This window comes from Callospermophilus lateralis, chromosome 5 (assembly GCF_048772815.1).
Source record: "Callospermophilus lateralis isolate mCalLat2 chromosome 5, mCalLat2.hap1, whole genome shotgun sequence".
NCBI classification, from domain to species: Eukaryota; Metazoa; Chordata; class Mammalia; order Rodentia; family Sciuridae; genus Callospermophilus; species Callospermophilus lateralis.
In genome coordinates, this window is record NC_135309.1 from 148,415,398 (window position 1) to 148,432,268 (window position 16,871).

The 16,871-nt window shown below is 31.9% G+C and overlaps 1 protein-coding gene across 3 annotated transcripts in view; it reads right to left on the minus strand.

Annotated features, from left to right (window-relative positions):
* The window catches only part of Rictor (RPTOR independent companion of MTOR complex 2), a 114,595-nt gene that overhangs the window by 4,534 nt on the left and 93,190 nt on the right, over window positions 1–16,871 (minus strand). For 2 of the 3 annotated variants that reach the window (XR_013091449.2, XM_076857401.2), the window contains exons 26-38: window positions 16,277–16,386; window positions 15,859–15,946; window positions 14,604–14,696; window positions 14,134–14,240; window positions 13,408–13,637; window positions 11,703–12,711; window positions 11,355–11,426; window positions 9,085–9,262; window positions 8,261–8,345; window positions 6,742–6,975; window positions 2,219–2,374; window positions 1,831–1,954; window positions 48–186 (exon numbers count right to left, since the gene is read on the minus strand). Coding sequence is in view for 2 of the 3 variants with exons in the window: in XM_076857401.2 (XP_076713516.2) it covers window positions 48–186; window positions 1,831–1,954; window positions 2,219–2,374; window positions 6,742–6,975; window positions 8,261–8,345; window positions 9,085–9,262; window positions 11,355–11,426; window positions 11,703–12,711; window positions 13,408–13,637; window positions 14,134–14,240; window positions 14,604–14,696; window positions 15,859–15,946; window positions 16,277–16,386 (2,625 nt within the window). In the remaining variant the exon portion in view is untranslated. The remainder of the gene's footprint in view (window positions 1–47; window positions 187–1,830; window positions 1,955–2,218; window positions 2,375–6,741; window positions 6,976–8,260; window positions 8,346–9,084; window positions 9,263–11,354; window positions 11,427–11,702; window positions 12,712–13,407; window positions 13,638–14,133; window positions 14,241–14,603; window positions 14,697–15,858; window positions 15,947–16,276; window positions 16,387–16,871) is intronic. The other variant, XM_076857402.2, reaches the window with a different exon arrangement.

The window sequence follows — 16,871 nt, forward strand, 5'->3', positions numbered from 1 at the left end:
AGAATTATTCTTGGAAGACAAATTTCAATAGTACAGATATTACTTACTTGTAAAAACTGTACATCTTGAAATAATTCTTGTATAAATCTCCGACAAGGAAGTCTAAATGTGCAGTGTGACAGCAAATGAGAAACCTCAGAGTAAAGGCATATGTCATCAAATGTTTGAGGATATTTCTCCTTGATTCTGAAATAAAAGAAAAGACTGTGGTATGATAAAAACTATAATCAATATTTACCTTTTTACCTCCAAAGTATCACTGACTTTTAAAATAGTTTTTTCTCCTGATGTTGATTAGATGTCATATTTGGGGTGACAGTTTGAAGACTATAGTCAATATTCCTTTCTAACATTTACATTAGATACTCTGAATTTTAGATTTGTTTTGAAGCTAGGTTTGTTTATTTGTGTTTTCAGTCAGGTCTATATTGCCTAGGCTGGCCTGCTGGCCTGGAACTTGCCATTCTCCTGCTTCAACCTCTGAGTAGCTAATTTTTGTTTTATTTTTTAAGATTATCAAAACCTGAAAGGATCCTGTAAAATTAGAAATAGTCTTTTTCACTAACATGAGAAATTGCAATATTTATTTATCAGTCTAGGATGACTTAAATATTTTAAAAATCAAATTTTAAAATAGAGATTTGGGGCTGGGGCTGGGGCTCAGTAGTAGAGCACTCGCCTAGCATGTGTGAGGCCCTGGGTTCGATCCTCAGCACCACATAAAAATAAAAAAACAAATAAAATAAAGGCATTTCTGTCCATCTAAAACTACAAAAAAATTTTAAAAATATATATAGCTTTATAAAAAAAGAAATTTTTTTTAGATTCAAGTTTATTAACATCTTTGACTGGGTTGTTTATATCTTCTAACACTTCAAACAGTGGCTTTTAGCTGGAACACTCAGAATCAGCTGAGGGATGGGGCAGGAGATACATACTCCTAGAGTGCTCAGCTCAGGGATTCATAGGGGACCCTGGCACCTGTATTGACTTAAAAAGCCCTGGAGGAAACCCTGAGATACATTTCTTTTGAGAACCACTATTTAAAATAGTTCAAATAAAGATGCTGAAGAGTTTGAATTTTAATTTTCTTTTACCGTGCTGTTGTAATTGTAATTTAGAAAAACAACAAAACCCTATAACTTTTTATTAAGAGAAAAAGTAGAAAAAAATTAAATCAAGAATATAGAAGGTTTTTTGTTTTTTTGTTTTTTTTAACTTTCTGGTCTTAGGACTTCCTCATCTTCTTAAAAATTACTGAGGACCCACAAAAGCTTATCTATTTTGTGTGGGGTATAGATATAAATAACTACCACATCAGGGATTCAAAAATATTAACTCATTTAGAAAAACCTTTACATGATATCATAAATATATTTCAATTGAAAATCTAAGTTTTTCTACAACTAAAAAAAAAAAAAAAAGAATAGCATTGTTTTCTATGAATATTTTTTTAAATAGCTGATATTTGTCTGGATATTTATTTATTTATGGTGCTGAGAATCAAACACAGTGCCTCACACAGACCAGGCAAGTGTTTTATCACTGAGCAACAATTCCAGCATTGTTTTTATGGTTTTACATTTTTGCAGATCTTTTATAAAGTATGGCTTAACAAAACAGTGTAATTCTCATGCTGCCTTTTGCATTCTCTGCTACAATACATTGTTGTGAGGAGCACATAAAGAAATAAGTATAAGAAAATCCACCGTTGGATATGCAATGTAGTTTATAACTTATTGATGTTAATTTGTCTAACTTTTGAAGTACTTCAAGCATCTTTTCTGACCTTAAAAAGCAGAATAACATTCATGAACATAATTTACTCACGTTAAAAGTCCAGTTTCATGACATTTAGTTGAAACTGAACTACTCAAATTAACGACTAGTCTTAGAACCTCTTTGCGAAGGAGTATGCGGCACATTGGTGTATCATCTGGAATTGTTTTGACACCTGAAAAGAAAATTTCAGTGTGAAGTTTTTTTATCATAATATAAAAGATTACAATTCTGTTTTTGAACTTAATACTTGAAATCTAAAACTGAAATTAATTGCACATGATCTGCAGACATGTAAGTGGTAGATACAGGAACAATATTTAAGTCTGTTAAACTACATAACTACAACTGACTCACTACAGTTTTGAAACAAAGTATTTACAAAAGACAAAATCAAAAGTTTTATTAATAATGCTTGGAAGCGAATCTAAAAACTTACCTAGTAATAATTCTGTGCTTTTGGTGCTGCTAGCTGAGCCTTCTTGAGACACCCCATCACTGCATCCAGAAATCCCTGAAAACTTAGAGGGAACCACTTCTAAAGGATTGTGGATAGTTTGCTCACACCAATCAGAATATGGAATATCTTGAAGGTCTGAAGAAAAAAATGGTTTCAATGAAAGCATCATGGTGGCTTAATTCCTGTATTTATACCGTACATTCTAAAAGAGAGGAATCTTTGTAATTTCTTTTCAGTTTTCAATAATTATTCCTCATAGTATTTTCGGTGAATCTATATTGCTCAGAATAGTGATTACTCAAGGAACTCTGCTGAAGTCTAAAGAGATTTATAAATAAGGATTTATTTTCCCAAAATAAATAATGTAGCAATATGTGATTATTTTAAAAATTCAAGTAAAGATGTATATAGACTTAAAACTCAAAGTACCTTCTGGGCCTTCCACACTCTTCCATCCTTCATACCCTTATCTAAATGCCCTTCTCTACAGTAAATGCCATTAAAAGTTTTGATGTATATAATTCCAGATCTTTTGCTATACTATCTTTTTATTCTTAGGTTATATTAGTAGGCTAATACTAATATATTAGTATTTTATGGCTTTCTCCCCCAACATTTATTATTCTATGGCTTGATCCTGCCACATCTTGGTAATATAATTATCACACTTTTCTCGCTTATCTAAAATTCAGTTTATACTTGAGGTTTACATTTACTATACTACCCATCCATAGTGAAGGTACTCTAACAAGGGATTTTTAAAGTCAACCACACATCCTAGTTCAAATGCTTTTATTTTAAAATTTTTGGGGGGGAATTACACTAAATGATTAGAGCAAATAGAAATCAGGACATCTTTAGTTATTCTTTTACAAAGTAATACTGGGCAATAAACAACTACACAACCTTAGTGTTATAAGAAATATTGAGGCTATTATGAATGAGGTAGTTTTCTTAATTTCTCTTTCAGTAGATTCATCACTGATGTATAGAAATATATAAGTGTTGATTTTATATCCTGCTACTTTGCTGAATTCATTTATTAAATCTAGAAGCTGTCTGGTGAAATTTCTTGGATCCTCTAAATACAGAATCCTGCGTCAGCAAATAGTGATAGTTTTAAGTTCTGTTCCTATTTGTATCCCTTTAATTTCTTTCTCCTGTATAATCACTCTGGCTAGAGTTTCAAGGACGATGTTGAATAGAAGTGGTGAAACAGCATCCTTGTCTTTTTTAGAAATGCTTTCAATTTTTCTGAGTTTAGAATGCTGGGCTTGGGTTTAGTGTAGCTTTCACAATGTTGAGGTAATGTTCCACTATCCCTAGTATTTCTAGTGTTTTGAACATGAAGGGGTGCTGTATTTTGTCAAATGCTTTTTGTGCATCTATTGAGATGATCATGATTCTTGTATTTAAATCTATTGATGTGATGAATTATGTTCATTGATTTCTGTATGTTGAATCATCAACTTTGCATCCCTGGGATGAAGCCCACTTGATCATGGTCTCTTTTTAATATGTTTTTGAATGTAATTTGCAGAATTTTATTGAGAATTTTTGCATCTATATTCATCAGGGATATTGGTCTGAATGAAGTTTTCTTTCTTTGATGTGTCTTTGGTTTTCGTATCAGCCTCATAGAATGAATTTGGAAGGGTTCCCTTTTTTTCTATTTATGAAATAATCTGAAAAGTACTGGTGTTAATTCTTTTTTAAAGGTCTTACAGGCTGAGAATCCATCTGGTCCTGGGCTTTTCTCAGTCGATAGGCTTTTGATGATGTTTTCTATTTCATTGTTTGAAATCCATCTGTTTAAATCATATATGTCCTTCTGACTCAGTTTGAGTAGTTGTCATTAGAAATTTGTTGATGTCTTCAAGACTGCCTATTCTATTGGAGTATAAATTTTCAAAATAGTTTCTAATTATCTCCTGTATTTCTGCAGTGTCTGTTGTGATACTATTGTTTATTTTCATCAGCATGTGTTTTAGTGATTTTTCATCATGTATTTTAGTAATTTGAGTTTTCTCTCTTTTAATTAGTGTGGCTAGGGTTTTATCAAGTTTATTTATTTTTTCAAAGAAACGACTTTTTGTTTTGTCAATTTTTTGAATTGTTTCTTTAGTTTCAATTTCACTGATTTCTGCTCTGATTTTAATTATTTCCTGTCTTCTACTGCTATTACTGCTGTTTTGTTCTTCTTTTTCTAGAGCTTTGAGATGTAATGTTAGGTCATTTGTTTGTTGACTTTTATTCTTTTAATGAATGAGTTCAATTCAATGAACTTTCCTTAGTACTGCCTTCATAGTGTCCCAGAGATTTTGATATGTTGTATCAGTATTCTCATTTACTTCTAAGAATTTTTTTACTTCATCCTTGATTTAGTCTGCTGTCCATTCAACACTCAATAGTGTATTATTTAATCTCCAGGTGTTAGAGTAGCTTCTATTTTTTATTTTATTGTTGGTTTCTGATTTCTAGTTTTATTCCATTATGATCTGATATAATGCAAGGTATTATCTCCATTTTCTTTGTATTTAGTAAGAGTAGCTTTGTAGCATAACATAGGATCCATGTGCTGCTGAGAAGAAAGCATATTACTTGATGGATAAAATATTTAATAAAAAAATTAAATCAAGAATATAGCACTTGTTTAATAAGCCTTTTTTCCTTAAACTTTCTGGTCTTAGGACTTCCTCACCTTCTTAAAAATTATTGAGGACCTACACAAGCTTATCTATTTATTTATTTATTTTTTGTGGAGTATAGCCATCAATAACTACCACATCAGAGGTTCAAAAATATTAACTGATTTAGAAACCCTTTACCTGCTATTATCAATATACTTCATTAAAAAACCTAAATTTTTCTAAAACTAAAAACACTGAGAAGAATAGCATGTCTTTTGATTGTAGCAAGGCTTTTGCCAGATCTAAACTTTAGAACATTCTGCTTATTTCCTCTACCTGTTGATCACAATCACAACAGATTAAAATTAGCTGTGACTGCCCTGTGGACTGGGCAATCAGGGGGCTAGTCCTTCTATTCAGTGAGTAAAACAGTATAGCAAAGCTCCATATAGTAAGAGTTTTATATGTATTTGTTGAACAAGTAAGTGAAAAGAGAATTTGCATGAATAAAATCATAAGCAACACAGCTAAATGATTATAGCCTTTTCTATTGTGCATTACAACTGACAAAGTTTCCCAAACTCATGGAAAAGAATTACAAATAAGTAATAACAGAATAATTATAGTATATCAGGAAGCCGGACAGGGCTGTTCATATTGTGAAGGGTAAAGTCCAGGAATCTGTAAAATGCGGGCCCCACTGGGACATGAAACCAATTGAGGGTATCAATAGCCCAGCACAACCTTATCCTTTTGTGCCACATTGGTGTGTCACCCTTAATCAGTTGGGAAGCTCTAAATTAGAAGAGAAATTTGGAAGACAACGACAGAGAACTATAGTCATCACTTGGTTTCTCTGAGGTTGGTTAAAGTAATATTCACTTAAAAAAGGAATATATAGGTCATAATTTAAATGCATATATACTAATTTGAAATTGCTAATATATATCACCTGTTGATTCATATTAAAAATGTTCAATCTAGGTCTATTTTATTTACTCCCTAAATACACATCAAGGGTGTCCAGTTACACAAAGCTAGGTATTAGAAATATATAAATGAAGGGCTGGGGCTAAAGCTCAGTGGTAGAGCATCTGCCTCACACTGGGCTCAATGCTCGGCACCACATTAAAAATAAATACATAAATGAAGATATTGTGTCCATCTGAAACTAAAAAAAATACATATATAAAAAAAGAAATATAAAAATGAAAAAACATATAAAAATGAAAAGACATATAAAAATGAAAAGACATAACAGACTGTGTGCCTGGATGGAACTTACTGAGTAGAAGAGAAATAAATACCAAGTAACGATTACCAGAAGAGATCTGTGTGCAAAGGGCAATAAGAACAAAAGTGGAGTGCAACACCTGACTTCAGAGAGTCAGAGAACAATTTGTAGACATGGTAGTGCTCACAAGTAGGATGAGGACCTGCCAGACAGACCAAGTGTGACTGTGTGTGAGCTTGTGTGTGTGGAAGGGGAAGACGAAGAGACAAAGAGAAGACAACAGGGAAAACATGTTTTAAAGGCCCAGGAGTTGTTCAGAACTTCAAGTCAGTCAGTAATGGCATGTCAACTTTAAGAGAGAATGATGAAAACCACTAGACAGATCAGAGTCCTGTGGGTAGGGCATGAGTAGCCAGTAAAGTATTATAAACAAATTAATCATAGGCAATAGCATGAGTGATGAATGGGAGGGGATCAAAATTAGCATGTCCTAAGGAACAGGCTGAGTGAATGGCCTAAGTCAGTAGCAGTAAGAATGGAGTAAGAGGAGGTGATTGACAAGGTTGGTAAATGATTTCTGACTGGAACAGATTCAAATTCAGGTGGATTCACCTCAAAAGACATAATTACTCACTCACCTGAATGACTACATATTGCACTTAGTTGGTTACTGGGCTGGAAACCCAGAATTTCAATACAGACACAATAAAGGCAATTATCATCTGTATGCTCCTGTAGTCCAGTATCTTCTGTACTTTCTAAAAACAAAGAAGCATCTGAATGGATTGAATTCATTATTTCCGTAAGACTCATCTGCTGTCGTAGCAAGTGAAAAGAGTTTTTTACAAGACCTCCAGTTCCAGATGGAAGACCTGTATATAAGTAAACATAAAACAATCCGATAAAGATAGTATTAACAAGGTACCTTATTTCAAGGTTCCTTAAACCATGTGAAATTTTCAAAGAAAGGAATCTAAGGATGACAACCAGAACTCTTTTATGACTCAACATTTAATTTTAACTGGGGAGAAAAAAGAACACTTTGCTAAAAATTATGAAAATAACGATTGCACAACATATGTTATTTTTAACTTGGGGTTTTAAATACAAAATGGAAAACTGAGATACTAATTAATGTATCATATCAAATATCATCAAAATTTGCCCAAATAAAAGTAATAATTCTAAGTTGTTAAAAAAAAGACAAGATTATGAAGCTAATGGGATTCTATATCATGTACAATTTGAGGAATGAGAAATTATACTTCATTTATATACAATGTACCAAAGTGCATTCTACTGTTATATATACTTAATTAGAATACAAAAATAACAACAACAAAAAAAAAAAACCGGAAAAAACCAACAAAACCTGTGGCTTGCCAGGCAGGGTGGCATATGCCTGTAATCCCAGTGGCTTAGAAGGCTGAGGCAGGAGGATCACGAGTTCAAAGCCAGCCTCAGCAACATAGCAAGGCCCTAAGCAACTCAGTGAGACCCTACCACCAAATAAAATATAAAAAAGGGCTGAGCATATGGCTCAGTGGTTAAGCACCTCTGGGTTCAATTCCTGGCACCCCCCCCAAAAAAAAAACAATACCTGTGCTTTATATGCAATGTGTTTATGACACATAATTGTTCATAACAAAGAAAGATTATGTAATTAATGAGAACATTTTTATATATCTCTGCATGCCAAAAAAATTTCTTTAACCTATGAGAATTACTGTTATATAAGTTTTATATGTACCACATTTTTGTTGTTGTAGGTGGACACAATACCCTTATTATTTTAGTATTTTTATATGGTGCTAAGGATCGAACCCAGGACCTCTTTTCTGTTAGGCAAGTGCACTACCACTGAGCCACAACCCCAGCCTCCCATGTACTGCTTTTTAAAAACAGAAAAAACAAATTTAGTTTTTTCTTTTTGACAGCCTTGGTATTTAGTTGGAAAAACACTTTAAGTCTTTCAAAAAACCAAACCAAACCAATGGTTTAATTTTAGGGTGACTCAGAACAGTTAATTTCAGTGTAATTTTAAAGTGACCCAAAGGTGGATAAACCAGAAGTTTTAATGTCACCCTACAAAAAAAATTAAGAATTTTATTTTTCATATAAAAAGGGAGCCTTATGAGAACTAAGATTCAGCATTACCTCCTGCATCATGGGCAAATACTCTCGCACCTCGATCATCATGTGGAGGTATATTTTTGGTCTGAAAATAAGGAATATCCTTTACCTACAACAGATACAAATCATGTTAAATCCTATTATAAAAAGAAGCCCACCTTATGAACATTAAGAAAATTAAGTGAAATACAACTATAATTATTATAGTATGTAAACCTGCAATGAAAAGTTTATTAAAAATGTTAAATTGTCAAAACTTGAGAGAAAGGCTTTTTATTATATTCTTGATAAACTAAATAGATATTCAAATAATTATTTTAGCATTTATTTAAAATGTCTTTAGACTTTTGAGCAAATGTGTATTCTTTAATACTACTATATAACATCTAGAGATTTGTAGGTATCTCATGGGATTGGGGTAACTTTCTATGGCTGGACAGCACATGTGCCTTCTTTAGATGACAAAAATAGGATCAAAGATGAAAAAAAAAGAATAAGTAAAATGAAACTACAAAACAAGGTTAGTAATTTATTAAATTTCTACAGGTAAAACATACAGATCAAATGCAATAAGATGTCGATTTAATTTGAGAAGAGAATAATCTCCTAGAAACCTGGAGGTGTGAATAAAAGAGTGTGGTGTGAATAAAAGAGTATGAGATAGTTGATCAAAGTGAATTTTCATCTTAAAATTTCTTTAGAAGAAACTACCTCCAAAAAAAATAAAAATCATCTTTCCCATAATTAGTGTCTACTCTAAATTATAATTTCTAGGAAACAACTTTTACATAGAATATGAAAATATAGGAAGCCAACTCATAGGGAAACAATAAAAATCATAATGATACCTGGAATATATCATTAATATCTACTGGAAGAGCAAGACCAATGTAGTCATCTGAGCCGCCATATGTAGCACTGGACACCATGGACCTAACTGAGGAGGATCGCTGCAGGGTATTTTGATTAATGGGACTTAATAAATCTTCTTTATCTAATGATGCATAACTTAAAGCTTTCATGAACCTATAATACAAAAAAAAAAAAAAAACACCTTACATTAGTTTCTTTTTTTTAAATATTAAAAAAGTAGCTGGCCAAATACTAAGCAGTACCATCTTGTTTACTAAAAATGTATAAACACTTAAAAATATCATCTGTTGTAGGCTGATGTACAAATGGTCACCAGCAATATTTTCTATTACCAAAAGGTAGGTTATTGGAATAAATTAAACATCTAGAAGTTAAAAAGAAACTTACCTAGAGATAGAGGTATAGTTCATGTATGATTTTTGCAATCACTCGGGACTGCTGAATTTGTTATTATATCATTAATCATATATTTATTAACATTCAATATTATATTCAGAAAAAATAAGATCAATTACTTATCATTCTTTGTGAGGTTATTACTTTAGTGGTTTCATTATCAATCTAAGATTCATGTAACACAGAAGGTACATCCAATACAGTGAAGTGGAACCATTCATAAATATTACAAGGGAGAGCCTATAAGGCTCTATCATATAACGAAGCACTGCTATTCCTACAATGCACTCCGTACTAGTAATTCCATAACAAATATGGCATACTGGCTATAAGATGTGCCTTTGTAATACGGATTCTTTTTTTAAAAAAATTATTTTTTAGTTGTAGAAAGACACAATACCTTTATTTTATTTATTTTTATGTGGTGCTAAGGATTGAACCCAGTGTCTCACACATGCTAGGCAAGTGCTCTACGACTGAGCTACAACCTAGCCCCCAGATTCTTACTCATGCAACAGACATGTAAAACTAGTTACTTGGTATCTGCTTTATATACACAAGTTTTTATCCAAAAATAAAAATGTGTGTGTGTATGTGTGTGTGGGTGTGTGTGTATATATGTGTGTGTGTGTGTGTGTGTATATATGTGTTTAATTTGGCAACCAAGTCTTTAAAAATGCTCATGCCATCTCATAGCAAATCAAAGAATTATTTCACAAAACACAAAAAATGCTTCATAAAACGTAGCTATTAAGATTATCAAAACAGAAACCACCTAAAACGACTCTTAAATCTATGATTTTCATAAAAGAGATCAGTGGTTTCCAAATTGTACTGTTACACCTTTCCCAAAAACTCTTTAAAGAATACTGGAGCAGGGGGAAACAATTACTGAATTATTCTTCTTCCCAGTATCTACTTCAACTAGCATAGCTCCATTTTTTAATCTTTTCTATGTATTAGGTCTCCATAGAAAACTTTTTTTATGGGGAGAAAAAAAAAAAAAAAACTTATCTGCTTAAAAAGCAACACTAAAAAAGCTTAAAACCACTGATCTATTCCAATCTCTACCAGATGAGGTAACTGAGGCCTAGACATTCCAAACTCATGAGCTATACAGCATATATTTGTAATCATGAGCTGTTGACAAGCATGCCTGCCATTTTTATAAATTGTGAGAGGGCCAAAGCCAGTGAGTTTCAGTTATATCAGACATTACTGTGTAATCTTTATATTCTACACTGGGAACAAAATTCAATACCTACTACCAGGAATCCCCTCCTCTATTAAATGTGTAATTACTGAAAGAAGACTAAGAATATATTTAATGTTTTTAATAATTTAATGTAAGAGACAGATGGATTTCATAAAGTCACTGCCAAAGATGATAATAATACTAGCTAACTTTTATTAAAGGCTTACTATGTGTCAGACACCAATTTAAGTAGGGACATATAAAAATCCATTTAAATCAGTATAAATCAATGATTTAAAGCTAAAGAAAAAGTTGTTTAGAAGCAGCTGGCTCAACAACAAAAATCAGTTATGGAAATTTTTACAATTAAATTTAATATTGCATTCTTTTAAAGATAAAAGCTAAACTGTTCATTGTGAACAGTTTATATATGGTAGAAAAATCCATGCTGAGTCCCAAGGAGCAAATAATTCATTCAGTGTTTACTAGGTGTCCACTTAATAATTATAAATATTGAAAATAATTTAACTGAAATATTCAGTTACTTAAAAACAAAGAAACAATAACAAAAAAACCCCCAAAAAACCAAAAACCAAACCCCCCCCCCAAAAAAAAAAAACAGAGGTCAACTTTTGGAGCCTTAAATTGACCTACCTGAAAAGGTTGTTTGTTATTGTAGGTCTTAAGCTCCTGATTCCCCCGACATGCTTCTTTTTAAAATCGATCCTTGCAGGAGCGAGAAATAAATAAAAAAAAGCTCGTGACTTGTGTGTTCTTACAAAGCATGTATGTTTATTTTCAGGGCCTAATGGAATTTTGTATTCCCCCCTCGCAGCTGCAAGAATCCATTTCAAATCATATCGGGTAACAAGGAGCTTATAGCCTACCATAGTAAACAAGTTCTGAGGCTTACGTGGTAGTATTAACCTAAATAATGTTTTACGTTTAAATCTGTTGAAATACAACCACTATTTCTTCATTTTTAAATATATATTTGCTTACCTGCTTGGCGTTAATCTGGACTCAAAACTGTTGGCCTTCATGGTGATGGTATCAGTAAACAGCACATCTTTTGCTGGAGATGCCAAAGCTTCAGAGTGAGATAAGGATGGATGCATTCTTTGCTGCTGTAATCTTTTCAATGTAGCATAGCCAAAAGCATCTCTAGAACTTGTGTAACTGAAGTTACAATCTGCTAAACTTTTAATTGTAGCAATAGAAGGTGCTTTGAGGGACTGTGCTCTTCTAGGAAGTGTATGAGAAGAACCAGGAGGCACCAGGGACACCGAATTTGACTTGGAAAGAGACAGATGGTTAGACTGTGATGTCAAATAGTGGCTTGTTTTAACAGTTTTCGTACTTACCACAGTACTCATACTTCCACAGTCTGTGTCCATAGTTGTAGCATCTACACCTACTGTCTCTCGTGAAGGACTTGAGCTCATTGAACTTATGCCACTTGTTGTGGTATCTGTATTAAAACTTTGGCTACGAATCTTCATATGTGAACTTGTTGAACTTTCTACAACTAACCTTTCTCGGCTGGTGTTTTCTTTGTGATTCTCTGTACCAAAACTCTTGGTGAATTTTAAGTCATTCTCTCCAATACTTGGAGTACTACCAGTGTCATCAATGTGCTTATTTCCAACAAATGAAGTTTCTAACTGTAATGTTTTCTGAACTGTGGACATAGGTGTGAAATCATCACTATGATTAAAGTCAACGCTGGGTTCCGTAAGTGTTCTGATTCGTCTGTTGCTTGTCTTATTTTCAGATGACATTTTTCCTCCTTTTGGATCACTGCTACTCCGATGTTTTTTATTAGGCAAAGTAAGCGAATTTAAAATACGATTCTTCACAAGTTTACTAGAAGCAAAGAAAGGAAATGAATTTTTATCCTTGATGGGTCCAGGTCTATCATAAAATGCCGGCTCTGAATCTTCATTGATGTCAAGGAAAAAGGTACTAGTAGAGCTGCTGCCAAACCGGTCATCCTCCATTATGAACATACCTAGGATTGAAGCACATAAAAATAAAAATTTCATTTTGCTATTAGTGATACCACATTTCAAGAAAATTTAAAAATCTATTTTAAATTGTACTAGTTATCTGGGGGAAAAAATTAAAATTGTGTTAAACCATTATGCCACATGAAAAGTGCTTCCTTAAAACTCATTTGGATTTGAATAAAATGTAAAAATATGTCATTATGAGGAACTCCTATTATTCCCAAGAAAAGCTATAAGACTCAGTATGGCACAGCTTACACAAAGTTTCCTTTGACTTTCCAAACACTCAAGATGTAATTAAAGGGAAAAAGGATACCTGAGCATGGATGTTTGGTCAGCTGGTATAGACTCCATATGCTAGGCAAGCACTCTATCATGGAGGTGTCTTATATAAGACACTCCATAATTTAAAATGTACTGTTTTGCTAAAAAATGAAGATGTAGGGCTGAGGTTGCAGCTCAGGGGTAGAGCGCTTGCCTAGCATATGTGAGGCACTGGGTTTGATTCTCAGCATCACATACAAATAAATAAATTTTCATTAAAATTAAAAAAAAATTTAAAAATGAAGATGTTTAAACAGTAAGTAAGTAGCTTAGAAAAAAAAATAAATTAGGCATAAAACAAATACATTAAGTTTTGAAATTACACACAAATGTTAGTATTGGCTAACTTTATGTGAACCTATCACAATACTCACTTGATGGTGCAGATTCACTTTCACTATTATGTCTAGAGCTGGTTGACTCTGAGTTCAAGCTCAAGGTACTTGGGATAGATGAGAGTTCATTACAGAGTTGTTCCACATCATCTGGAACAACTGGCCACAGATGTTTGCGACTATGCCTCACAGCATCCCAGTTGTGACATTTTAGAATATCACAGCCTTGTTTGGTTTTAGCTATTAGCCCAAGTACATATACACAGGTCCTGTATGTAAAAAATGTAATAATGAGAGTTTTCAATTTCTGGTTGAGTGTTCTTAGAGCAACAACAGAACAACCAATTTGCTATATATACACCTGAATTTTCCTTAAAAATTATTAAAAATTGTTTAATTTCTGCAGAATTTATATTAAAACTAGTTAGGAATAAATTAGCAATAAAATCATGCAAATCTTTCTAATGAAAGTAATGATTACAACAAAATTTTAAAAACAACGTGTTCTTAGTATAAATATGGAATATCTGGGCATTGAATTACTGGACTTCCTGAAGAATATTACATACTGCATTTTTCTTGTATACTTACAAGGTAAACTTTAATATTAAAATAAAAATGGAATAATGATATTACAGAGTTCATTAAACTCTTTGTTAGAATTTATAGTAAACTAACAGTTATGAACTACAAAATACTTTGCTTTATATTTTATTTATGAATAATAATATATGATTAAAAAGATTTCTGGGTTAAATGACATACCCTCTGATGGAAAGAACTTCACACTGTTTTGCAAGTTTTAGTATATCAGGAATCACATTTTCTTCCTGTAGCAAATTGAGACCCCAATTTGATGAGCCAATATTTCCCTGAAAAAAAGAAAAATACTTAAAGAAAATACAAGGTTGATTATTTTAAGAGATGTGACAAGCTACCAAGAAACAAATTTAAAGCCATGAGAGAGAAAAATCTGAAAAAACTCTCATAAGAAATGTTAGAAATAAATTAATATTCTATTTATCTTAGCAAGAGAACCAGAGCCATAAAAACTAGAAGTTTAATCATTTATTCTGTCAGTGTAAAAATAATATTTAAACTGGCAGAAAATGTTAGTTTTGGAATATTTAAAAGCAAGTTCTAAAAAAACAATTTTAATATTTTACTATTAATGGGAAAAATAAAAAAAAAAATCTAAAAATTGCGAAGATCTTACAGAAGTTTTTATTACAAACCAAGGCCCAAAGAGATGCTTTCAGTTTTTTAATTTCTTCCCATTTATCCAAATCTGGTGTGCGAACATTGTGACACAGTTCTGTAATAATATTCTGGAAAAAAAAATCACATAAATGTACTCCTATTTACTTCCTTATTGCATTGTTAAATCTAAGATTCGCTTTTAGTCATTTCTGCACATTTAAAATTCTGAAGTAATTTTATGTAAAATATCTTATTAAAAACATTAGTGCATAGGTTCTGAGTTCATATTCTTATTAGATTGTGTGACTTTGAAAGTCAATTAACCTCTACCCTCCATGCCTTGATGTCCTAATTTCCAAATTAGGGATTATAACAGTATGTATCTCATAAGGTTTCATGATTTAATAATCACATATAAAGTGCTTCACAAAGTACATATTGCCTAGTATTGTAAAAAGTCATAATTATTATTTCTTTTAAATAGAAACTAATGCTAAGGTTTTATCATATTTTATAAATAATAACACTGAACAATTCATTTAAATTTTTAATAAATTTATTTTCAAATATTAATATAAGGTTATCTTCCTAACAGTCTTCATAGACATAATATAAAAACACATGAAACTATAGAGTATATTTATGCAAAAGTTTGGACTCCTGAGATTTAACACTGATACAAAAAAGAACTAAACTGCTAGATCACTATCATTCTCACACATACACATAAATATTTCTACAACTATTTCTTGAATAAAAGAAAAGTTATATTTATTGAAAATACCTAGTTACAAGACATACTATAAACACAGTGAATATACAAACTACACAAAGAACAAATGCTTGTCCAAACCCATTATATTCCATGAAGTATATGAGAATAGGGATGTTCACAAACAGCGATTTTCAATTTGTTGCTAACTGGCAATAACTGAATCTGTACAGTTTAAATTCCCAATGAGAGTAGGAAGGAAACTTATTTTTTTAATATGTTTTTAAGGAGATTTTAATTTTTCCAATAAATGACAAAGGAAAGCATTTCAGCTCTTTACTGGGTTGCTCATTCTCCATAACAAGTTAGCTTTTCCAAAGGTCACACACAAAACAGAGAAATGCATGCAAGCCAGTAATATTCTTAGGGATTACAAACACAGAATACTTAAATCAATTATAAGACAGATAACTATAAAAGCAATTAGGCCACTGCCTTTACAGCTTCTGAAAATTTTTTCAAAGATAATATTTAGCAACATTAAGATTTTTTAAAATATGATAATCATTTAAAATTACCTGTACTTCCAATAAATGACAGCCTGTTTTGTGGTGTACCAGTTGTCCATAAAGGTGTACAGGCAGGTAGACATGAGGACGCTGTAATCTAGTATAATAAAGATCTTTAAGATAGCTATTGCTTTATTTAAATATGCTAATTAAAACATTAATAATGTACTGGATAAAATACAATTCCCCAACATACATAAAAATATGGAAGTGTGATGACATGAAGATTTCTCTGGAAAAATAAGAATTTACTAGGTCTCACAATACTTGTGAGAGCTGGGACTAGAAAAAAGTGACTCCTATGAAACATGAGATGTAGAAAACTTAAAAAAAAAAAAAAAGATTCATTACGTTTGGTTTTACAATTTGGTTTTAACTTTGACAATAAGGACTAATAATAAATTATTCCACAGACTGGACTACATACCTTTGGTTACTCCGCCGAACATAGTTATCACCATCAATAGGCTTCCGATAAGTAGTAAGTGCTTCATTAAGTTGCTCTTCAATCAAGTCAACATATTTTGCATTATATTCCTAGAAGACAATACTTCTTAAATTGTATACAGTTCCATAATGACATTCACAAAACTTCTGTCAGGTACTTAACAAATTTTAAAAGCATGTTTATGAGAAAAATAAAAAATCTGTTTAGAAATTAAAAATTTTTGGAAAGAGGAGAAATGACCACACAAACAAGTTTCAAGGTACAGTCGTGAAAAAGAAGAGTACTTCTTTCATATCTGAGGCCAGCTTATTCAAAAAACAGACAGTAAAAACATCAACGACATAAAAAGTAATTATAAGATAAAATGGTTTCAAAAACAATACCACTATAGACATAATTAGCAAGAGTCAAAAACACAGAAGATCCAAAGAATGGTAATATCCAATCACCATCATAATTATGTAATGGTGTCAACAATGATTTATTTATAAGGTTTTGAGTCATGAACTATTTGTCTATATATTTATTATAAGTCTATTTTTTTCAGTAGTGGGCAAAATTTTTTCTATAGAAG